This window comes from Lycorma delicatula, chromosome 11 (assembly GCF_047948215.1).
Source record: "Lycorma delicatula isolate Av1 chromosome 11, ASM4794821v1, whole genome shotgun sequence".
NCBI classification, from domain to species: Eukaryota; Metazoa; Arthropoda; class Insecta; order Hemiptera; family Fulgoridae; genus Lycorma; species Lycorma delicatula.
This window is the reverse complement of record NC_134465.1, coordinates 37,551,001-37,577,703: the sequence shown is the minus strand read 5'-3', so window position 1 is coordinate 37,577,703 and position 26,703 is coordinate 37,551,001. Positions and strand designations below refer to the sequence as shown.

General features: G+C 30.8%; 1 protein-coding gene across 4 annotated transcripts in view; it reads left to right on the top strand.

The window, feature by feature from the left end:
* MFS16 (major facilitator superfamily transporter 16) overlaps window positions 1-24,757 on the top strand; it is a 119,235-nt gene extending 94,478 nt beyond the window's left edge. For all 4 annotated transcript variants that reach the window (XM_075378337.1, XM_075378339.1, XM_075378338.1 and 1 more), the window contains 6 exons: window positions 5,313-5,405; window positions 7,312-7,402; window positions 9,459-9,607; window positions 12,146-12,347; window positions 17,399-17,496; window positions 21,950-24,757. In XM_075378337.1, the coding sequence (XP_075234452.1) occupies window positions 5,313-5,405; window positions 7,312-7,402; window positions 9,459-9,607; window positions 12,146-12,347; window positions 17,399-17,496; window positions 21,950-22,021 (705 nt within the window). In that variant the 3' untranslated portion in view covers window positions 22,022-24,757. The remainder of the gene's footprint in view (window positions 1-5,312; window positions 5,406-7,311; window positions 7,403-9,458; window positions 9,608-12,145; window positions 12,348-17,398; window positions 17,497-21,949) is intronic.
* Window positions 24,758-26,703: the final 1,946 nt, after the last annotated feature.

Here is a 26,703-nt window from a genome sequence, read left to right as displayed (position 1 = left end):
CCAACCCTTATGGCAAGGGATGACCAAAATGTTGCAGGAATTGAAAGATGTCATATGACATATGACATGACTTGTCATATGTTAAACTTTTTTCACATGCAACCATTGTTGTATTGAGTAAATTCTTAATGTAAGGTAGAAATTTTTTTTATCCCCTACTTAGCACTGGTGAAATCTACCTCTGCCTTCCAGCATGCTGAAAGGGATTTTTTTTATATTGCAGTGTATATGCTTAATAATTCAGATTCGATGTTTTCATAAAAATATTATCTATACATGTTCCAGAACCTAGGTCATTTATTCTTATAATATCTTTTTTGTCTTGGCAAATATCCTGTTTCATAATTATTTAAATAGCTATCAGTATCTGTGTATAGTTTTCAGATATCTACATTAAAATCACCATCAATTATATGACTTAATACTTCCATTCAAATCTAGATATAATATTAACATATCTATAAATTCTTTTTTTTTATATCATGGCTTCTGCATATTTCCCTTATCTTTATGCTACCATTTTTATAATTTTTTACAGTAGTACTAACTATTTTTAAATTACCTATTGATTCAACAACAGTATGCGCTAATAATACTTCTGTAATATAGAGAACAATTCCCTCATTTTGATTTAATCTATTCTCATTGAATTTCTTGTCACACTCATCAAGTTTTAAAAGAGGTGAGTGTTGTATACACCAGATTTCTGCACAAGCTATTATGTCTGAATTTTTAGTAAGACTATTTAATACTTTTAATTTGTCTAAATTTTTTTAAACTACATATATTGACATGAAGCAAGTGAAAATTTAATTTTTTTGTAATTATTTTTTTAACGCATTAATATTATAATTTATTTTTTCACTAGTATTGAAATTATCAAAAAATGTATCACAATTATCTTTACACATGTTGAAATATTAATAACTAATTAAAGAATACTCTTAAATCGTTGAGTTCAGTCGGTTTGGTGATATTTCTTGGTATTGTTCAACACAGATGGTTTACAGTTGTTTTCCTCATATTGACAAATGACTGCTGTTGCTGATGATATCAAGCACTTATTGGTTGCTGCTTTTGTGAAACAATGTTTTTGTTTCGTTTTCAATGACAGATGTATCATGCTCAACACTTTGACTTCATATAACATCACATTATTTAAGTACTTTGGTATAATAGGTTTTATTGGGTAATCAGGACTTGTGATAACATTAATCAATCATTTTTAATATATCACACATCTGTGTCATAAGCTACAGATGTGGCTTACATGTGTATATACATGTAGCTTACTGTATGTACTGATTTATTACTGTATATACAGTTTATCTGGGTTTGATTTCAGTCCTTAGTCTTGTGATTTCCTGCACAAATTATACATTAGGTGAATTTGATATACATTTTTCATACTGTGATAAAATTTTTGCACAGTGTAAGATTTAATTCAGCATAGGCTTTGCAACATTGATGACCAATGTATATTCTGAAATTATTATCCCCAATATGTTTGTACAGTTTAGAAATAACTTCAACTGTAGTACCTTATATGTTACTGTAGCAATTGAATACAAGTAGTACCTTATATTTGTTTTCATAATTGTTGGAAATTTCTTTCACTGATATCAGATTCTAATAATTCTTCCTGGTGGATTTGATTCCAGTAATTTTGATTTTTGGATTTTTTATGCTTTGTATTATAACCTCACAGTGCTCATCTATGTTTGTAAGTAATATTTCTTTGGTTTTGGCTACATCATCATTGCATATGCATTCAACAACTACAGGACCCCTCTTTGTGCTATATCTTTTTTGTAATATTTGAGTTATATATTCTAAATTAGTTGTTGTTTAATTGTCTAAGTTAGGATCTTTTGCCTTTATCTGGTGGAAGTATTGAAATTGGTTTTTTGTAACATCCTCAGATGTTAATTCTTTGTTATTCAGTTGTTTCAGAAGAACGTCTTAGCAGTGTTTGAACATATATTATGATCATCATTCACCCGCGTAGCAGTGCTTGTGCAGCATAAGACGTTTTGACACTTAGGAATTTTTACCTATTTCAGTTTTTAATTTTTCTAAGGCTTTTTGTTGTTTATTCTTCTTCATTTAAGCTAGTAGTACTTATAAAATATTGTCTAGCGTAGTTTCTTCACATTTTTAGGTAATGTTGTCATGATTATTACAAATGACAAAAAGATTGCTTACATCACTTATATCTATTAACCTATTAATATCACTTGCACAGTAAATCTCTATCACTTTAGATGATAAATTATTGGCAAGTTACAATTTTTGGTTATACAATAATATACCTTTTTTTATCAAAGCTAGAAGCTTTGAAAAAATGAGAGTCGGCAGGTTGGCTACAAACAATCTCTCTCTAAATATGCTAAAGATACATTGGCTTAAGTCCTGGCATTTTCAGCATGGACTTAGGTTAGATTTATATCTACAGAATTCGATAACAGGGAAAAAGGGACTGTGGATAAAAGCCGAGATTGGCATAGAGAAAGGCCAAATTATGCATTTAACAACCATAATATGAAATAAATAACTCACCAGAGGAAAGATCCTATGTGATAAGTTACCATCCTGCGCACAATTCCACCCGAAGAATTGGAGATATTTTTTTACCTTCTATGGGAGCAGCAGATTACTGAGCGATGGTTTTATGTCAACAAACATAAATCTACTTGTTTTGTACATGTATGACATAAGAAAAATTGGTTTTCTTCCAGATATTATAGAACTACTAAAAAAAAGTTAAAATGCTCGTAAAGGAATGACCTTCAATTTTCATTTTGAAACTATCTTTCTTTGAAATTTTGTTTATTATCGTTTATTTTTTTATTTCTTGAATTTTAATATGATTGTACTTACCACCAAAATCCATTGTAACGTCAAAATCTGTAGTGACAGTAAAAATTTGTTCAGAAGTACTGAATAATTTTTTATTCGCACTTCTAAAGTTAAAGCAGGATTTTTTACTATTTTTGACAGTTTTATGATTTTAAACTTTACATCCTGGAAAAATGCATTTTATTGAATGAAATTTTCATTTAATTTGATTGCATCCATATATAACTGATCAAATACCACCCATCTAGTCAAATGAAAAATCATTAAAATTATTAAATAACATACAGAGGAAAATATTCATTAATATTCTCTGACTGATGTAAACCATACCTGTTAAAAAAACATATAACAAAATTATAATCAATTGTGGCAAACGCACATGCCCTATCATATGTGTTTCAATTTATTTTCAAAAGGTAGTCAGAACTCAGTTCTGGTATATTTCTCTTATATAAAGTAAATAAAAAATGTGGTTAGTCACAGCAAATTGTAACTGATGATGTTCACTTTACAGCTAGTCTATTTGCCAAATAGACAGAAAGTATCAGTTGTAAGGCCGATCTTTATTTTGTTTAGTTGTGGCACATTGATGTGCAGTAGTTGTTAATTTTGTACTCGTATAATTCTTTTATATTTCATCACAGGTTTATTAATAATATGTTAACAATAGTATACATAAACAAAAAATGTTAATATCAGCTGGTTTTTTGCACATTCTTTTTCTTTGTTGTGTAATCATGTTTACAACTATTTCTTTATCTTTAATATTAAAGATAAATGAAAGTACAGCCTCACTGAAGAATTTCTCGTGAGGCTGTCCTGGTGATTGCTGGAATAAAGCCTATTGATGTTCTTGCGCTTGAGCGTCAACAATGCTATTTCACAAAGAAGTTGGATCAGCAAACTTCTGCAACAGTTAGAGATATTGAAAATGGTAGATTTCAATTGTGGCAGATTAGGTGGGATGAGATGGCTGATGGGCGTTACACGTATGGCCTTTTCTCTGATCTGAGGAGTCTGCGGGGCACCTCTTGGGTGTCTCCTAACAAGTATATAACTCAGTTTCTTTTGGGCCACAGTGTTTTTAGGAATAGGTTGGCTCATTTTGGCCTGGCTGATTCGGGTCTGTGTCCATGGTGTGGCATATTAGATGATATGCCTTTCATGTTTTATATTTCTGTCATAATCCTAACCATGTAGGGGAAGACACCTGCCTTGTGACGCTTCCAGTCACCACACCACCTCCCTCGCATTCCTAGACTTGATGGGCTGTAACGGGAAATTTATTTCTGTCATCATTATGAGTAAAGATAATTAGAGGTAGTGAGGCAGTTCAGGATATTGGGTCTACTTTATATTTAAATGTTAACTGGAAAAGTCAAGCCAAATGGTCAATTGTGGAGAACTTCATGAAATATTTGGTTCTTTAGCGAGTTGTGGAGAACGTGTAAGATGGGGAGTTTGAGTTAAACTCAAAGTTAAGTTGGGGACGCTCAAAGTTAAGTTGGGTTAACTTAACTCAAAGTTAAGTTAAGTTGTAAGTTGGGGACCGCTTGGGCGTTCTCTTGTTGCCAAAATAGGCACTCTGTAGTTTTGTTTTTGTTCTGTTATTTTATGATGTTGTTTGTTTTATTTCATTGATAGGGCTATAGCTGAAAACTTAAATATTTTATTTCTACTCAGTTCTATTCATATCAGTAGTATGTTTTTGATTTTTTTTTTGTGTTTATTGATAGTACGTTCTTACACCGATGAAAATGTCATTTGTGGCATTTGCATCTGTAGCATCCTGATGAAGGCCAAGCTGTTAACTGAGAGATGTTATTCAGTCTGTGGGTTCAGAAGATACCTCTGGTAAAGCCCATCTGGGCTAGGTGCGAAGGGGGTGGCGTGACAACTGGAATCGTCAAATGGTGGGATCTTCCTCTTTGCGGTCAGGATATTATTGTCTTCAAGTTATTAGTATATTTTGAAATTTTTATTTCAATTTTATTATTACCATTCTTCTATTGTGTTGTTTTTTAATTCTACTACATGCGCTGTAGATGTTGGAAAATTTTATTGGTTTTTAAATAATTTATCTCTTTTTCCATCCACCTCGCTTATTTACTCATTGTGTGCATGTGTGCTTATGTACAAAATTGTTCCTAATTTTAGAAATATATTAATTTGTATTATGTTCTGATTCAAACTGATTTTGGTTAATGTAATGTTTTTGATTTGTTGATATAAATTTTGTAAAAACAAAAAAGGGACAGAATTTGTTTATGTAATGCATGAAAGTCATAGTACTATCAGTAAACTTGTAGCTTTGGGAATAAATATTGAAAATAAGAACAGTATAAGAAATTATTTCTGTTCTTTATGAATTATTCTTTTTGTAGATTTGTTTATCTAATTCTATCTTGTGAATTTAATTAATATTTATTTCTTTATTATATTTAATTATACAGGATAATAAAAGAGCTGGAAATGAAGTACGCCCCATTCTTGCTGATGGTTCTCCTAATAAAGCTGTTGGATTTTTTGGAGCTTTATGCATTCCAGTAAGTTCCATTACTTTTCTTTAATTGCAATTTTCAATTTATCATTTTGTACATGTAAATTTGTTTTTTTTTTTATTTAAATAAAAATTGGAATTTCTTGTATAAAGCAGATATAAATATGTCAATTGTTTAGATTGTATTCTGTTTCCAGTCATAATAAATTATGATAAATAAATAATCACTTTACTTAAACAAATTATAACGTATGTTGTTGCTACTAGTTCTGTTCCTCCTTCTTACAGAATATCTTCTCTTTGTTTCCTTATCTGTCAAACTCAGTCTGCCTTTGAGTACAACAGATGGTGTTTTATATATATATATATATATATATATAGAAAATTTGAAATGGGATGGTGTCAGTTATATCCACCGAAATATTCAACCTTGTTTAGTTGAATAATACAGTTTTTTTTGTATGAGGTCAAGTTATTTTAATGGCTAGCAAAGTTCACTTATGTTATTATTTGAGTCTTTGTTTTATATGAGGTTTGATAAAAAAATATGCATAATTTTAGTTTTTTCAAAAAATATTTGTTTATTCATCAATATTGATTTTTTCACCTTTAAAGTACCCCCTTTCAGATAAAATAAATTTGTGCCATCACTTTTTCTAATCTTTGAAGCATCTCTTAATGCAGTTTCCAGTATGGCATTTAGCTCCTTAAGCGATTCTGTCTATCTCTTCAGTGTTGGTAAAACATCATCTCCCATGTTTTTTTTCAGCTAGGGGAATAGGAAGAAGTATACACCACACATGGGGCCATGTCTGGTGAATATGGAGGCTGAGGCATCATAACGGCGTTATTTTTGGCCAAAAATTCACGAACAAGCAGTGAAGTGTGAGCATGCATTATCGTGATGCAATAGCCATGAATTGTTTGCCACAAATCAAGGTGTTTTCTTTGGATTGCTTCATGCAAACAGCATAGAACTTCCAAGTAGTAATCCTTATTGACTCTCTGATAGTGATTTGGCAATTGTCTGTAATCATTTTCTTCACGTTTTCAACATTGTCATTAGTTGATTTGCTGGAAATTCAGAGTGATCATCATCTTCAACGTCTTCACGGCCCACTTGGAAATGCTTGTTTTATTCATAGAAGAATTGTCAAAAGCAACATTCAAAATTTCCAATGCGGTGTTGCATTTATTACATTCTTAAAGCAAAATTTAATACAAACTTTTTGTCCCATTTTTTCACAAGTTAAAAATCACCAACCATATCAAAACATGTAATCTTATTGACAGCTAACAATAAACTAACCATCCAGTATAGCTACCAATGTAAACGTACATTAGGGACAAGTGTTTCAAGACAAAAAAAATTGTGACTATTGGACTCATACAGCTTGGGAAATTTAAAAATTCCACATTTTTTATATCAAACTTCATATACAGCTCTAATTCATTATAATTTTTACAATTGTAGTTTTGTTGGTGCTTTTAAAAAGTTGAGTCTGTATTGTTGGTTATGTATAAAAGTTCAGGTTTATTCAAGTATTTATTTTATAAAACAATATAAAAGTTTGTATGAGGGTTTTTTTTTCTATTAATATGATTACGCTACTGCTAGAGATAGTGAACATAAAGCACATATTAACTTCTGAAAAATCCTTTTTGAGGTATAAAAGGGCTATTCTGAGTGACTTTTTCTGAAAGTAAAAGATAATTGCTTTACAGCTAGTTCCTATGTTTAAAAGAGTCATTAGTGTAATCTACAGGATTTAATGTTGACTGTTTATCAATGAAATTGGTGTGCTGGTTTGTAGTACAGTACACATATTGATAATAGGCAAATGTGGTGCTAGGTTCAAGATTGAGTTGTGGTGCCATTGATGATTAAATAAACTCAGCATCTTGTAAAAAGTTTCCTTTATTGGAGTATAATTTATTTATCTTTTTTCCAGGGTGTTGTTGAGTTTTCATTGTGTTTATTTTTTGCAAAACTCGTTTCTTATACATTCCTATATTGGTTACCACTTTATATAAAAGCATCAAGTAAGTAAAATAATCTTTATTTATAAATTATATTAAATTTGCACTAATTTATGTTATTTTAATTGATCGGTAAGGTTCATTGCTGTTTTATAATCTTCAGCAACTATAGATTTGGAATATTTTGTAGATGATAAAGTGAACTTTCATTTGTAGAAAGTGAAACTATTTCTATGATGTAGCTTCTTTGTTGTTGTACTTTTATTTGCTGAAATTTGTAATATTCAATAAGTAAGTATATATTGTTCTTATATAAACAGTCTGTTGAATTAAATGATAAAGTGACAGTTTTCTGTTTGTGCATCTATAAATGACTGTTCAAATAGAAATTAATAACAGTGGGCTTCTAAAAATGAGTTTTATATTTATAAAGACTATGTTTTCATTTAGTTGAAACAGGGATAATCTTCCCGACCAGTGCCAGCTGGTTAGACTTTTTGTAACGGCTGACAGCAGCACTAGCAAAAGATAAATTACTTGTTTCATTTCTGATTTTATTAATCACTTTTTTAAATAGTTATTTTCTTCAGTTAGATAAATTGTCTCTTTATTTCTACACATATAATTTAATTTAATATCGTGTAATACAGTTATTACATGAACACATAGTGGTATATGCTTGTGCATGATGCACACTTATGAAAGTTGACTGTGTATCTGTATCATGACTGTAAGAGTTTACCTTATGATCATGACAAAGGTAAATTCACAATTGACAATTTCTAATTGATAGTATTATTTTAATGCAAAAATTTGTTTGATTATTATCTTAATATAAAATATAGTACTTAAGTGCTTTTAAGTTTAGCCTTTATTTACTAACTCTATTATTGTAAATTAAAATTTATTATTTTAATGCCACTTTTTCAATACTGATAAGAATTGATATTTTAAACATATCTTTACTCTTGGTCATACACTCACACCTCTGTCATCTGTCTCATAATTTGACACTGCTGGTGCCATCTGATATTCGAATCTTGTAAAAAAATTATATTATTATTATTAAGTATTTCATAGGAATTATAAATGAATTGTCTACAGTATTTGTTTGAGGTGGCACAATGAGGTTGTTAAAAATTGTACTACACATTATTATTCTACTTAAACTGTGTACAGTGTAATTTTATATATTTATAATTTATGTTAAAATGGATGTTAAGAAAAAGAAAAAAGAAAGCCTGGAGGAATTTGAAATATGGACACAGAGGAAATTGCAGAAGATTAGGTAGACAAAATAAAAATGAAGTAATGAGAAGCGTGATTGAGAACAGAAGCTTAATCGTAACAATTCAGAATAAGAAAGCTAACTGGCCAGGAGTGGTGTTTAAAATAGTGAAAGTATGGTGTACAGCAGGGAAACTGAGTACAGATAATTTTGTACTAAAAAGTCTATAAAAATAAAAATAGATGATGTGCTTGACTGTCTTTTTCAGCCATGACAGAAAAAATTTATTAACACTCTAAATTTTCTTATACATATTATAAACCAATATTTATGGGTTACTATTTTTTTTTCTCCCAGAGAAGAAGCAAAAATGATTTATATGAGCACCCAACACAGTGTGTGTGTGTGTTCAATAATTGTAAAATGTATCATATTAATTATTACATGATTTATATGAATTCTTATATACTCCAAATTGAATATTTAAATGATTATTTACGCTGATCAGAAAATATCAAATTTCACTGATTTATATTCTTTAAATAAACTGCATTCACGTTTTTCCAATAACAGTTCAGTTATTTACTACTAATTTATGCCTTTGATGTCATTTTATAGTAAAAATAAAAATAAACATCACACTGTGCATTTTGTTACCAAAGTAAACATAAAAAATAGATACCGCCGTGGATGAAGGAGAATTGAAAACAAAATAGTGAATGTCTAAATTCAATAAGAGGGTTTATGTATATGTTACGTTGGTGTGTTAATCAACATATTAAAAAGTTGAAAAAATGAGTACATGTTAAAGTGAGCTTTACTTAAGCTACATAACTTATTTTAAGTATTTTTATTATAGATTTTGTTAATTTTATGCACAATTTATTTCAGCACCTCTATCAGCAACTCTTAGTGCAGATCTTTCAACATTGTTTGATGTTGGAGGTATAATTGGAGGAATAGCCGCCGGCATGATTAGTGATTATTCAGGGATGAATGCAACCACATGTTCCGGCATGCTCTTGCTTGCTATACCTGTTGTAAGTTATGGTCATCATTATTATTGATGTTAAAAGTAATAAGCTTAATATTATATGAGGGTCATTTAATAATTTAAGAGACGAACGGCAATGGCAGAAAATATATTTAATAAAATAAACTGAAACTATCTTTACATTCATCCTAACCCCGTAGGGGGAAGACACCACCCACCTTGTGGTAATGTCACAAGGTGGCCACATCACCCCCTCCGTTACAAGCTCTGAGGGGCTTTATATCTTTACATTCAAGTCAGAACCCTTAATATAGATAATATCAATTGATCAAAAAGATTTCAATTATTTTAACTTCTTTTGTTTATTTTAAAATGTTGGCTGTGCTTGAAACGTACTGTGGAAGGACCGTGTGCTGTGATAAGATTTTTATTTTCTGAAGGTGATAAACCAGTCAAAACTCATTTACAGAAGTTAGAATGATATGGTGAGATGTTTATTAAATATGCAAGTTTTTATGTGTTTTTTAAGTGAATCAAACCGTTTAAATTGTATAAGTTTCATTGTAGCAAAAGACCTATGGAATTTGAAAATCTTCTTTCTTTTTCTGTTTAGCCTCTGGAACCACCATAAAGTATTACGTCAGAGGATGATTTGTATGAACGTAAATAAAGTGCAGTCTTATACAGTTTCAGGACGACCGTTCCTGAGATGTGTGATAATTGAAACCCAACCACCAAAGAACACCAGTTTCCATGATCTAGTATTCAAAACCATATAAAAGCCTTTACTAGAATTTGAACCTTAGAACTTTTGACTTTGAAATCAGTTGATTTGTGATGAAGAGTTCACCACTAGACCGACCCCAGTGAATTGAAATTTGAAGACCTAGGAAGTATGAAGTTAAGAAGACGTGAGAAGACCTTTATAACATTGCATTAATGATCTTAATCGCAAGGATAGACATAAAAATTTGGGAAATTGCTGAAATTTGTATGTAGTCCAATTATCAGCACGTCCATTCCATTATCCATGATGAACTGAATTTTGGCAAAAATGTGTTTGAGGTGTTACTAAGACAGTTAACTCAAAATCTAGACACCCAATTTATATTTTTATAGAACTTAAACAATGGTTTTTAGCAGAATGTACTGCTTTTTTAGATTTATAATAACTAATAATACAAACATTAGAATATGGAAAAGAAGAAAAACTTCAAAATTTAAGTGTCAGTCTGTAAAGTGATGCTAACAGTGTTTTGGGATTATAAAAGCCTGATTTATTGTGATTATTTGGAGGAACAACATGCAGTCAACAACTAGTACTATTGTGACATGCTAGAAAATAAACTGAAACTCATAATAAGGAGGAAACTTTGCAGTTATCTCTCTGTAGCTGTAATTCTTCTGCATGAACCCATCCTATACTGCTCAAAAGACATTAGAAGCTATTTTTAAAGGTTGGATTGGAAGGAGGTATTATTGCATTCAGAATACAGTTCTGATTTCTTTCTGTCAGCTTTTTTGGACTTGGTCTTCTTAATGAGTTTTTTTACACAGCACTGAGTTTGGAAACAGTGAGTGGGTCAAGAATGCAGTACAACCAATAGCTTGGACATTGAGGTGAAGAATTTCTTTATTATTGAAATAAAGTATTTCTTTATTATTGAAATAAAGTAGCTCAAGTAAGGATGGGACAACCCAATACATATTAACATTTGACAGCACATAAATTTCAAATTTAATTATTAAAAAAATGAATGTACATGTGACAATACACAATTGGTGATGAGAGTATATGAGTGTTAACAAAAGGCGAATCCTTTAATAAATGATTATGTGTATATTAAAAAATATAATGCAATATATATTGTAGAAAGATCAGGCAGCAGATGTTATATTTGACCACAAAGAACGATGAAAAAATCTGTGTAAAATCTGCGTTGTTAAAAATTGAATTTGTTCAAGATTTTAATGGTATGCAACAGAAGCAAAGAAAATAACAAAATATTTTCATGTAGAGAGAAATAGAATTTTATAAAAAGTTAATTAAACAGACAACTCATAAATATGTGAGTTTTAATTTTTGTTTTTATGAAGTCATTATGATAAAAAAAAAAATTGAAAATTAAAGAAAATGCTTTTTCAGCAGAAAGAGATGCAGGTATAATCTAAGACCTAAAAGAATTTTGATAAAAGTAATTTTTATTAATTTCTGTTTTATTTTTAGTTTCTGTATAGGTTTGTAGGTAATGTACGTTAAGAAAGAAAAGCTCAGTGAACAACTCTTTTACTTAGAGAGTCATTATTCCCAAATAAATTATATACAGCATACGATTCTTTCTGATAATGTAAGTTTATCAATAATAAATCTTTCATTTAAATTGAATATCACTTATAGAAACAAAAATTCATCTTTGTGTGCTAAGATTAAAAAGGAAATACTTAAAACTGAAAAGCTACTCTGTTCACACAACTCATTGTTATTAATGTATATTTTAAAAAATAATAGTTTTAATAAAATTACTGAGTATTTCTCAATTGTGATCTTTCTATTTTATTCAAAGTGTTGTCGTTTCTGTTTCAGTTGTTTGTATACCATATGTACGGTGCAGATAATTTAATACTAAACACATTGTTATTACTATTGACTGGAATATTAGTCAATGGACCATATGCCTTAATTACTACTGCAGTGTCGGCTGAGCTCGGTACTCATCATTCTTTGGCTGGCAATTCAAAAGCACTCGCTACTGTTACAGCTATCATCGATGGTACTGGCTCTATTGGTATGTTAATTATCTTCTACAGTTGAAGTCTGATTTTTATTTTTTATTCCATCTGCCTGACTTACAGTAACGTGCAAATTAATCTGAACATAGGGGATTTTTTATTTATTTCTATGTTGTGGCAACATTGCTTGACCACAAACATTCGTTTGTGGTCAACAATTACAAACGAATGTTACAAGTTGTCGGTGTAACGTAATGTTATTGTTCTTCGGTTATTTAGCAGTTTTCATGTTATAAATAGTGTTTTGTGAAAGTTTATTTCATCTGTTATTAAGTCATATTTTATGACTTAAGTCGTATTTTTTTATCTGTCTTTTGAATATCCAATCTCCAAGAAAGCATTTGAAAATTGTTTGTCTCTCTGAGAATACCAGTGTGGCACAATTATAAATAGCTTCTGAGTGTGGTGGACTATGGACAGTAAATGCTATTTTAAGACAGTTTAAAGAAACTTGTTCCTTTTTACCTCAAAAGAAAGGCAAATGTGGCTATAAAAGAAAAACCCCTCCAACACAGGATTGATTGTTAATGAGCAAAAATAAACTTGATCCAAAATTATTTGCTGTGGACTTAAATCGAGAATTAGCAACCAGAGCAACAGATTTACACATGACAACTGTTAGATACAGACTTCTTGCAGGTGGACAGAAAGCTCATTGGCCAACCAAAAAGCAACTTTTAACACCAGCAATGTGCAAAAAAAAAGGCTCCTCTGGGCTAAAGCAACTGGACCGAAAAGGAATGGAAATATGTTGTGTTGAGAGTCACATTTTTATGTTCAGGGGCAAAGGATTCGATACATTAGAAAAGCATCAGATAAAAATACATCACCAGCTCATATCCAACAATCAGTTAAACATCCCCAGAAAAAAAATTTTTGTGGTTGTTTCACATTTGAAGACCCTTGTTTATTACTTTCAGTAGATTGTATGTTGAAAAGTGTTGGATATTCCAAGGTTCTGAAGGAAACGGTTGTGACACAACATCAAAACAAATTCCCACAAGGCAACGGAGTGTTCAACAAGATTTTGGCATGTCATACTGCCAAAAAAGTAGAAAAACTTTACAAAGAACAAAACTTTAAAGTGCTTCTGTGGTCAGGCAACTCCCTAGACTTAAATCCAATTGAAATTCTTTGGGCAATAGTCAAAAACAATTCTAAAAAATGAATTGTACCGCTAAAATTTATCTATCTCATTAAATCAATATCAGTTCAGTTTCATAATGAAGAAATCAAAAAAAAAAATGTGTAGTACACTTGTTCAATCAATGCCAATCATGTACATGAAGTGATAAAGAATAAAGAAGAACATAATTACTAGTTGTTCACTAATTGTGCTGGTATGATTTTTTTCTAAACAAAGCTACTTTTTATTAAATAACATCTGTGTTCAGATTAATTTGCATGTTACTGTACATAGCATATCTTCATTTATAAGTACTTATCAATTACTGTACTATTTTACATTAACTATTGTCACCCTGTTATGCTTTGAAGTGTCTTAATAAAACATTTAAGCTTGTTGTCATTAATAAATATTATATTAATGTACCTTCATGCTGAAATATTTAATCTCTTGAAACTCCTTCAAAAAATCAGAATGAGTTTTCAAGATATCAATATGAGCTGTCAGGTTATTATTTGGTTCCATAAATATAAATCATCTAGATATTTATTAAATTAAAAAATTTAATTTATCCATTCATTTTTATTTATAAATGTGTAACCTCAGATAAAAAAGCAGTCATTTATTCTTAAATATGAGAACATCCATCTGGATATTGTCAAGAGATATAACATAGAGATATTATGGAACCAGATAACAGAACCGGTGTTGTATACCTCATATTATAAGAAAGATGCTTTTATCAACACTTTTAACTGGTGTGGAATTGTCTGCCACATTCTCTTTGATTATTTACATTATATAGCATTGCATCATGCATTTAAACTAATTGTAATACATGTTTCGTAAAACATTGATATGATAAGCAATTTCTGTCTGGTTTTAAAAACTAATGAAGAATTAAATAATCATATTACAAAGATATAGGTCTTTAATCTTCAAACTATAACTATCTTGACAGACTTAAGAACCTTCCTACATGATTTTTTAGTTTTTTGCAGTTAATCGCGTGAATTTATTTATTTTTTTGATCACTATTAAAAATATTTAAATTTTTAATTCATTTGCAGTGTATGTCAAAGCTATTTTTGTATTCAGTTTTAATATAATCAATTTTGTTGAAATCAGAAGAATAATCCAAAGGGAAAGGGAAGACCGATCAATAATTTTACTAGTGCCTGCATTAGGATTTCTTTTAATAAAAAAACAATTATGAAGGCCTGAGAATGAAAACTGGGTAAATGTTTTTTTTTTTTTTTTAATTGGATTTTATCTTATTCTTGCACTGCAGAAAAAACTCTACAAATTAATAATAAGGTAAAAGTGATTATCCATTCGGACACAAGAGCACTCTGAAATATCACTTCACTTGCCTGGTTTTAATATTAGCATGGTATCTGTATCGAACATCGAACAGGCAGTGATTGGTTTTGCTTTGTTTTCATACTAAATCAGTTGTATGTTATGCGTTCATTTGGCTACATTTCTGAACTGTTTGATTTTGTTTGCTTTAATTTGTGATAGTTTTTCAAGTTCTGTATTCTTGCTAAAATTTAATAATTGGAGATAGTAGTGAGTTTGAAACTGACTGTGATTCAGATTCAGAAGTTCAATAACCATTCTAGGCCTTCATAAAGAAAACATCAAAGAAACCTTTTAAAATAGAAAAAAAATGTAAGAAAAGTATACAGAACAACTTGAAAGTGACATTACTTCTAAAGGCAAAGTTACTCCTGACCAAAAATACTAAGACTGTAATTGTAAAAAAAACAGTGTGCAGAGAAATTTTCTATAAACGAAAATAATAAAATTGAAGATTTCAATAATTTAGGTCATAAAAACACCCAAGATGTTTATTTGTTTAGGCTTATAAAGGTTTTCCCCATAATTAGGCAGAGGAAACTCGAATCTGTGAAGAGGATTTTAAATAAATCCCTCTCATTTAGAAGTTAGTGTGGATGATATAGAGAATAAAAAGAATCATTCATTTAAATACTACATTAATTGTAGTGCAAAAGAAATCATAGTGTGTAAACATGCATTTTATGGCCTACATGGTGTAACAAAATCCTGAGTTTAACACCTAGCTTCACACAAAATAAATAATGTTACTACTCCCAAAGATAAAAGAGGCCTCTCTGAGAATTCACGATTCAGGAAATTACCATAAGATTACTCAAGTGATGAAATACATTAGATCATTTCTGGTACGTGACTCCCATTATAAACAGCATTTTACCAACAGAAAATTATTAAGCCCAGATTTTAATATTGCCCAAATGCATACACTTTTACCTTCTCAAGTTTGATCCAGAAATCTATTCGCAAAGAATAAGTGTTAAACCTGTAATTACATATGAATATTACAGTAATGTTTTCAACACCAAATTTCTAATTTTAATTAAAATTTAAATTAAATTTTAATTTAATTTCTTTTGGGCAACCAAATTGGGTGACCAATTGGTTACCCAAGAACTGATACCTGTGCACAATGTGGCTAGTATATAATGAAGCCATAGATGATGAGGCTGATGAAAGAAAAAGAAAGAGGAGATTGTTTCGCTGAAGAATGTGCATGTTTTTAATGCTGATTGATTATACAGGGACATGAAGAACAGTGCAAAGAATCAAAGGTGGATCCATCTCTCCAGATATTTTATATTCTCAACAGTCTGGTCACATTTAATGAAAATTCTCCTATTTTAGTTCCCAAAAAACAATCTACTGTGTGATATAAATTTTAGCCTTGTATCTAGATGTTATTCTGAATCCTTGAAAGTGAATCCTAAGAAAGTGGCAGATGTACTTAAAATATGTACCTCAAGCTTATGTACATTATTATGACAAACTTACACCAAATAGTGCAGAGCCAGATACTGAACTGACATCAGGTGATGATTTGTCATCCATTGTAGATCTTGATTCTGAATCAGTGACATTCATTCTATAATATTTTGTTTGAATATTTGACTTTTTGTAAAATTAAAACATTTTTTGTTTAATTTACTTTCAGTTTAATTTTTTTTTAATTTTAAACTGTTTAAAAATATATTACTTTAGATAATTTTATAGTAGTTCATCTAGCCTACATCCGTATTTTCTTTTTATACTGACATTAAAAGATAGAACAAATACTATTGAAATATTTATTAGGTTAGTTAATGAATAAAGTAACTTCTCCATGTTTTTCTTTCAGTAATATAGTATTCTTTCAACAAACAACATTTTTGTTTTATCCTGAGTGGAGAATGAAAACCACATATATATGCTTCACCTAGAACACAATAAGAATATTTAAAAATCAAATATAAAAAAGAAGATTATTAATTGCAAGATAATCACACAAAAAATATATAAAATTTACATTTGATATAAAAACCAGATATATCCAAATTGGATTTTTCTCTTTACATAATCAATGATGTTTTTTCTTTAGAACAGATATATACCCAGAAACTGTAGTTTTGTTCTTTGTCTGGTTTTCATTCTCATACTTTCAAATGTAACAAATTGAAAACTTTAAGAGTTTACTCATTATTTTTTATATTAACTTTTTTCTGTTAAGACCGACAGCCCTTAGTTCGCTCCATTCCATTTAGTAATTTTTCAGACTTATTTGTAAGATTAATCTGTAATTTTTTAATACTATAATAGAGATTTACATTCTTAGAATTGAATAATGAAATGAAAAGAATTAACTAAACCATAAACATATTATCCAAGACTTGCCTGTTAGTAGCTTCACATTAAAGTATGACTTAACAGTAAAGACTTTGGAAGTATGAAAAATAATCAGAATCATCCGCTCTGTACAAGTGAATGAACTAAGATGAAGAAATGAAAATAATTTCTAGTTTTGTCAAGAATAATAACATATTGTCATTGATAATCAGATCGTACAAATTATGTTTGTTTTATTAGGTGCCGCAGTTGGTCCACTGCTTGCAGGTCTAGTCTCTGGTGCAAGCTGGCAGTATGTATTCTACATGCTTATGTTGTCTGATCTATTTGCACTTTTGGTAAGTAATCATGACTTTTCCTCTTCTTATTTTATTTTGAGATTTTATTACTTGACAAAACGTTTTGAGCTGGATTACAGTTCAATAGACAGTCACGTCTACGAGGATGCTAATCATAAATGTTGTTAGTACATCATACAAGTGTATCTGCCCTTCTTTGGTATTAGATGTAGCTTTTATTTATCTATTAATATCATTTAAATAAAGGCATTACAGGGTCCTATAGGAAATCTGGATGTTTAAAATTTTTTTTTTATTTTGTCTTCAGTCATTTGACTGGTTTGATGCAGCTCTCCAAGATTACATATCTAGTACTAGTCGTTTCATTTCAGTATACCCCCTACATCTTACATCCCTAACAATTTGTTTTACATATTCCAAACGTAACCTGCCTGCATAATCTTTTCCTTCTACCTGTCCCTCCAATATGAAAGCAGCTATTCTAGGATGCCTTAATATGTGGCCTACAAGTGGCTCTTCTTTTAATTATATTTTTCCAAATGCTTCTTACTTCATCAATTTGCCACAACATCTCTTTATTTGTCACTTTATCCACCCATCTGATTTTTAACATTCTCCTGTAGCACCACATTTCAAAAGCTTCTAATCTTTTCTTCTTAGGTACTCTGATCATCCAAGTTTTGTCTTCCATATAAAGCTACGCTCTAAACATATACTTTCAAAAATCTTTTCCTGGCGTTTAAATTAATTTTTGATGTAAAAAATTATATTTCTGATTGAAGGCTCATTTCGCCTGTGCTATTCAGCATTTTGTATCACTCCTGCTTCATCCGTCTTAGTAATCTACTTCCCAAATTACAAAATTATTCTACCTCCATAATCTTTTCTCTTCCTATTTTTACATTCAGTGGTCCATCTTTGTTATTTCTACTACATTTCATTACTTTTGTTTTGTTCTTGTTTATTTTCATGCAGTAGTTTGTGCGTTCTTGCTCTCTTAAATTCAGATCTCTATTGTATTGTTTCTCCCCTTTCATCCTCTTCTTCTTCTTCTTCTTCTTCTATAACATCATTTTCTAATTCCTTTCCTCCATATAACTCTTCAATATATTCCACCCACCTATTGACTTTTCCTTTTGTAGTATAAATTGGTGTACCATCTTTTGTTTAACTCATTATTAAATTTTAATTCATGTACCCCAAAACTAACCTTAACTTTCCTGTATGCTTCGTCTATTTTTTAGTGTTCATTTCTCTTTCCACTTCTGAACACGTTTCTTTAATCCGTTCTTCTTTCGCTAGTTTGCACTTCCTGTTTATAGCATTTCTTAATTGCCGATAGTTCCTTTTACTTTCTTCATCACTAGCATTCTTATACTTTCTATATTCTTCCATCAGCTGCAATATATTCTCTGAAATCCAAGATTTTCTACCAGTTCTCTTTGTTCCGCCTAAGTTTGCTTTTGCTGATTTAAGAATTTCCTTTTTAACATTCTCCCATTCTTCTTCTACATTTCTACCTTATCTTTTTTACTGAGACCTCTTGCAATGTCCTCCTCAAAAATCTTCTTTACCTCCTCTTCCTCAAGCTTCTCTAAATTCCACTGATTCATCTAACACCTTTTCTTCAGGATTTTAAACCCCAATCTGCATTTCATTATCACTAAATTATGGTCACTATCAATGTCTACTCCAGGGTAAGCTTTGCAGTCGACGAGTTGATTTCTCAATCTTTGCTTAACCATGATATAATCTATCTGATACCTTGCAGTATCACCTGCCTTTTTCCATGTGTATACATTTCTATTATGATTTTTAAACTGGGTGTTGGCAATTACTAAATTATACTTCATGCAAAACTCTTTAAGTCGGCCCCCTCTTTCATTCCTTTTGCCCAGCCTGTATTCACCCACTATATTTCCTTCCTTGCCTTTTCCAATGCTTGCATTCCAATCTCCCAACTATTATTGAATTTTCATCCCCTTTTACGTGTTTAGTTGCTTTGTTGTTGTTGTTGCTTTGTTTGTTGCTTTGATGATGATGATGATCAGGTAGAGTAGTATACAAAAGTATAGAGTAGTATACAAAGTAATTGACTTTGTATACTACTCTACCTGATCATCATCATCGGCGCTTGTAGGCATATAAACGTTAACAATCGTTGTCGGTTTAGGTTTTGATTTTATCCTTATTACAATGATTCTGTCGCTATGCATTTTGAAATACTCTACTCGCTTCCCTATCTTCTTGTTAATTACGAAACCTACTCCTGCCTGCCCATTATATGAAGCTAAATTAATTATTCTAATATTACCTGACCAAAAGTCATATTCCTCTTCTCACCGAACCTCGCTAATGCCTGCTATATCTACATTTATCCTATCCATTTCCCTCTTTAAATTTTCTAACCTACCAACCTCGTTTATAAAAAATTATTATAATCTAACTAATTTTCAGTTCTTTTAGATTTTACGTACATAATTTTAAAAGAAAAGAACTGACTTTTGTTTACTTACTTTTGATATATAACCACTGTTATTTAAAAAAAATAACCTCGGTAGAGGCAACACAGTATTGCATATATCATTGTTCCATTGCGACTAAAATGCTAAAGAGAAGGCTGCTGAAAGCCACATATTCCTACACCCTCACACAAGTTGTATCCAAACAATGGCTCTTTAAAAACATTTTGCTGCTTCCTTGATAGATCTTGTACAGAATATCAGGAGATAATTTGGGAAATAATTATTTTTAACAAAATTTTATTCTCAGATGCGTACATCCATATAAGTAATTGTTACCTCAAAATTTATACTGTTTTTTGTGTACTGATATAGCATTCGCACATTCGCCTTCTGTAATATACCAGTTTACAAGATTAATAAACATCCTTTAACAGATTTGCAAGAAAAAATGAGAAGTTGTATTATTTCTCATTTTCTTTACAGGTTTGATTGAATGTATTGTTGAACGAGGGTTGTCTGAAAAGTTTTGAGGCTAAGTACGAGGGTTGTCTGAAAATTTTTGAGGCTAACATAAAAAGACATTTTTTTTTCTGTCAAATATACTTTTATTTCTCAACAAAGTCTTCTTTCAAGTCAATACGCTTTTTCTAGGGATGCTCTAACCTCTTTAACCCTTCCAGTAACTGGCAATAGTAACTGGCATCTTTCTCTGCAAAATAGGCATTTATGTATGTGATAACCTCCTTGTTCGATGAAAATCTCTTTCCTCCAAGAAAAACTTTAAGGTTAGAAAACAAGTAAAAGTCGCTTGGGATCAGATCTGGTGAATACGATGAGTGGTTAACCAATTCAAAGTACAGTTTGTGTATTTTCACCATGGCAACCGTCGAAGTGTGAGCAGGTGCATGAAAAGCACTTTCTTCTTCTTCAAATGTGGTTGTTTTTTGCATTCTCTGCCTTCAGCTTGTCAAGTAATGATGCATAATACTGTTCTGTTATTGTTTTACCTTTTTGAAGATAACCGATAAACAGAATTCCATTACTATTCCAAAATGCAGTCACCATCACCTTCCCAGTCGATTGAACCATCTTCGCCTTTTTCAGAGCAGGTTCAACTTTGCAGTCCACTGTTTTGTCTCAAGAGTTTAGTGGTGGATCCACGCTTCATCTACAGTTATGAATCAAGGCAAAAGATCTAACTCGTTTTGCTTAAACTGCTGCAGCAGGGTCTTGGAAATGTTCTTTCAAATGCGTTTTTGGTCCAAAGTGAGCAAACGTGGCACCCAACATGTGGATAGCTTACGCATATCCAATTCTTTAGTCAATATATAACAAACATGTTCTTTGATATGTCCATAGCCTCTGCTCTCTCTCTAACCTGAATTCGTTGGTCATCCAGTACCATTTGGTGAATGTTTTTGATGATATCGGTGGTGGTTGCAGTTTTTGACCATCCCGAATGCTTATCAACAAGCTGGTACGACCATGTTTAAATTCAGCTGTACATCTTTTCGTGGCGGCAAATGATGGGACAGAGTCTCCATAAATAGCGTCCAACTCGGTTTTAATTTGTGTAGGTGTACTGCCTTTCAAATGCAAGTATTTAATCACGGCACGATATTTGATTTTTCCATTTTCACAAAAACACTTACAACACCATGCGCGAATACATTCCCCAACTTTTGTTGACGAGTGCTGCCATCTTCATGATGAGGCTCAAAATGTTTCAGACATCCCTCACATATCAGCATGCTTAGTCCATCAAAATACAAGTAATATATATCACCTGGGAAAATTTTGCTCACTCATGTGTTACTTTCCACATGACCTGTCTTTTTTTTTCTCTGTTGATAATCTGTAGTGATCTACAACTAACAAAAGTAATTTTTTTAATATTGTAATTAATCTTAAAAGCATAATTATTATGCATGTATATTTTTTCTATACATATTAATTTAATTATTTTTTGATAACAGTTTGTCACCTGTTAAAACGTTTTATTTATATTTTTTTTATTTTTGTTTCAGCTGTTGGCAAGGTTAGTTACTCATGAGTTTAAACGCTTAAGATCCGTCACGTATCCGACTTGGAGCCCATAACATTATAATAACAAAACCTCATGCTGTTGGTGCCATAATATTATATTTTGGAGAAATTATCAAAATGATATTTCACTGTTATAATTCTTTTTAATACTGTGATTGCAATAGATTAATGCATACTCTAACGTATAGGAAATGTTAACATTATTGACTTAAGAAAATGAAAACCTAAAACCTGACCAAAACAAAAAGATATGAGAGGTATTAATTTGACATACTTGTTTTTCTCCTTTTTTTAATGAAAATCCATATTTACATTATTTAATTTAGTAAATATCCCTAATAATATAGGGATTTAAATGGATAGAAATCACCCATTTTATGCTAAGTATCTGTATTGCCATTGAATGCTACTTTATTTAATTTCTACACAATTTTTTGTTATTATAAATAATTTTCTTTAGTAACACATACCTTGTTCCTGTTCTGTAATGTTTCCTGTTCCTATTGTCATGTGATGAATCGATAAAATGATCACTTTTAATAATGTTTGTACATATAATCACATAAATTCCAATTTACATCCTTTTTTCACCACACACTCAACCAGTTCATAAAAAAGACTAAAATAATCTAGAGCTTTATGGAAGATTATTACAATGAAATGTATTCTAAATAATTACATTATTACAGAGTAAAAAGAAGCACAAATATCTTGCAGATTCAAAGAGTTAAGGCCACAGTTCTTCTGAACATCTGAAACATCAGTATTCTATTGATTCTTCTTTGCAAAAGATTTACTTTTTTTATATTATTTATATTTAAGCTTAATTATTACCAACCTCTTTATTTTATCTCTGCTTATTTCTCTATAGCTTCTCTTTTTCTCCCCCCATTTTTTTTTTTGTTTCCCTATTTCTTACTTCATTTTATCTTTGTCATCATCTTGTCTTCTTAAGTTAATGGATTGACGTATTGTCTTTTAGTATTTTTCTGAATTAGTATTCTCAAATTTTTTCACGGCTATAATTGTTTTATTCATTATTTCACAGCGAGTTACAAGTCCAATTATATTTAGGTTCTATTCTGATGTTTTCAAGATAGTGCTGCTTATTTGACCCTCATTATTGACGAAACTATTTAAATATAGTAAAACTTATTTCATTAGATTTGAACCAGAGTTCTGCAGCATCATAAGAAAATCTGTCCTATGATGCAGTATTTTAATATTAATTTGATCTGCTACTTTTTCTGCATATATAAAGCCTGACCTTATTTGAACCTAGTCACCCTCAACATTTTTCATATTCTATACAAATGTACGCATACAAAAAGTTCAGTGAAGAAAACCTACACATCTTATTTGAAGAAAAAAATTAAATATTTCTTTTTTCCCCTTTACATCTTTTTCATTACTTAATTTCCTTCAGCACTCCTATTTTTCTCTTTTTATATCTGTCTTTACTTTTAAATGAATACTGTTATTTCTTCTTAAATGTATCATCTATTTAACAATATTTTTGTTCCTATCCATACTTGGAAAATAATACAGAATTTTTTTTGGGAACCAGAATGTATGCTATCATCCATTGACTTAATTTCTTTTTTCTTTACATAGTATTTTCCAAAACCCTATAGTATGGTCATTTAATAAACCAAATCCTGTAAATTTATTAATCCTTTCATTGTGTGCGTCCACACACATTCTTGCATGTGTGCCTGCACATATGTTTGTATTTAAGATAACAGACAAAAATCTGGTTTTTTTTCCCATTGCCACTTTCCCCCTTACTTATACACCTATAAAAGTATTATTATCATACCTCAAATAAACATAAGTATATAAAGAAATAATAATATTTTTCAAAGTTAAAATGGTTATTGTGATGACAAGATAGCTCTACTCATATGATTGTTTGTTTTATTAGTAAATAAGTTCATTCATAATCTTAACAGTTTTATTATTCAACAAATAGTTAATAACTTGAATGGAAACTAATCATGTTATTTCATGTCATTTATACTAAAACATATTTATTTATACAAACTTTATAAAAACTCTTGGTACAGTTTCTACTATATTATATTACCTCTTCTGTATTTTTTCTCATTTATTGTGTAGTGGTCACCTAATATTAGCATTTATTGGTTTTTAATGAAAATATTTTTTTTTATAGATTTTAATTTTTATCAGACCAGTAGTTATTATCAATAATGAAGTTTGGTAATAATAAAAATGTTTATTTAATTATTTATATATGTGCCTGTCAAATATATTTCAAATAAACAGTATGGCCTATTAAATACATTGTATTTATAATAATATAAATGGCCCTTTTTTGTGCAAAGTTATTATTTTTTCTTCATATTAACTGTAGTAAATCCGATTAGCAGTATACCTAATGTATAGCTTAAAGTATATTTATATGTATATCATACCAGATTAACTTCTGACTTAATAAATCTCTGAAATTTTGTTAAAGGATATAAAATTTGTTCATAATGTATTTGAAGTTACATTACAATGTATAATTAACTGTAATATTTAAAGATAATGATATGTATATATATATATGTATGTGATATTATACATATGTGATTTACACATATTTCATACGTGTAAAAACAGATGTGATAAATAGGGTTTAAAAAATTTAAGCTAAACTTTTAAAATATTAAAAATATATATTACGGAAGATATATTTTAAAAATGTTTTGTAGCTACTATTATAATTCATTACTGAAATGTAGTACTGTTTTAATTTTTTGGAATAAATATACATATATTGATAATAGCTAAATTATATTTATGTATCCGACTGTTTAGAGTCTTTTATTCACATTATAAGCTTGGAGTTCGATATTAGTGAGATTACCAATGAACTTCGTCCTCAAGGTGTTGTAGAGGTGAGACAAATTATGAAACATCAGAGCAGAATGAAGGAACCTACTTCTCTGATACTAATGTTTAACCTTCTTCTACCACCAGAGAAAATAAGACTGAGTGATTCCAACACTGAGTGATGTTTCCAGTGTCAAAGGTATGACCACACTACAACTTCTTGCTCGAACACTGCAGTGTGTGCTTGATAAAAAAGAAGGCCACACAATTATGAATGCCAGGAGAAAGAAAATTGTGTTAACTGTGGGAGATCACATTCAGCAGAGATTGCCCAACTTTTAAAGAAGAGAAGGCAATTCTCAAAATTTGTATCTAGCTGAAGCTTTTCTTTTCCAGCCACATGAAAAGTGTCTAAAAAGACGTTAAATTCTTGGGACTTGGTAAAAACAGGTGTCCCTTTTACAGCTGTTATATCAAGGCAAACCCATAAAAATGCTGGTAATCAACAGTGCTGATCTTACAGTGAATTGAAGCTGCTTGTTTCGGTGTTATCTGATCAGGTAGCCTTGTTCTAAACCATTATTTCAAAGGTAACTAAGAATTCAAACAAGAAGAATGATAGTCTAGTGGAAAGCCCAAAAGTTGTGAACCAAAAACCACTTCAGTCAGTACACTACTAAATAAAAACTCCTGCTGCAACTGTGCAGCAAACTACCAAGATCTCAATGAAGGGATCTACAAAAAAATAGTCGCCCGGTACCTCCAGCCTCTCAGGTATCTTTCCGACCTCCCAGGCTTCAAAATCCCCACCACCACCTTGCAGTCTCTTTGAGAATATGGAGGCCAATGAAGAATGGTTTAATATTTTGATAAATAATCTGCATCCAGATTTATAGTAACAGGAAAAGAGTATTTATGGATACACAAATTATTCAATGCAATGTTTGCAGTCCTGCTATGAGGGTATTGAAATTCTAATAAAGGAAGAAAATCCTTCAGGATGATGTGTTCTTTCACGGATATGTCTGTAAAAGATGCGATCATTAAACTGAGGGTAGAGGACATGAGGTTGTAGCTGTTTACCTGTAGGAAATGTAACAGCCAGCTGTATTCCTCACCAATACAGTGTTAATTGTTACTTTGTTTGCTGTAGCCATAAACTATGTGCAAAAACTGGTTATATGTTCTTTATTTGTAGATGATTTTTCAGTTTACTTAATATGTAGAACGTTAGCAACAGGTGAGAGGCTGCTTAAAAGCACAATAACCCCCTCTTAGAATCATGGTATAAATCTACTGGATTCAAGTTTTCCCTGAAAAAAACCAAGTGCATTTGCTTTTCTCAGTTAAGAGAACATGTTGACCCTCAACTGTATGTACATAGTGAACTAATTTAGGCATGGATACAGGTTAGATTTCTAGGAATGTGGTTTGACCAACAACTAACGTTGGTAACACATTTGAAGGAGCTAAAAATGTTAGACATACTGAGAGTTCTATCTAATACCCATTGGGGAACTGATCGTATATGCATGTCACACTTCTACTGAGCTCTGGTCCATTCCTGCTTAGACAATAGCTGTGTAGCTTATTTAGATTGTTGGCTCGAGCCACTGCTCTAAAGATGCTCAATGCAGTCCATCATTCATTCATCCATCTTGCAACGGGTGCGTTTCAGTCAAGCCCTGTAGTAAATCTGCTAGTGGACAGTGGTGAACCATCTCTGTAATAGATAGAAGCAAATGATATGCTCCTACGTGGCTTGCGTTAAATTGCAACCAAATCATCCAACCTTTGATGTGGTATTCTCCAATCAGCATGTTAATTGTTACCAGGAACGGTCTAGATCTACTGCTCTGCTATTAGGCGTCACAGCTCAGCACCCTTTCTCAGCTCT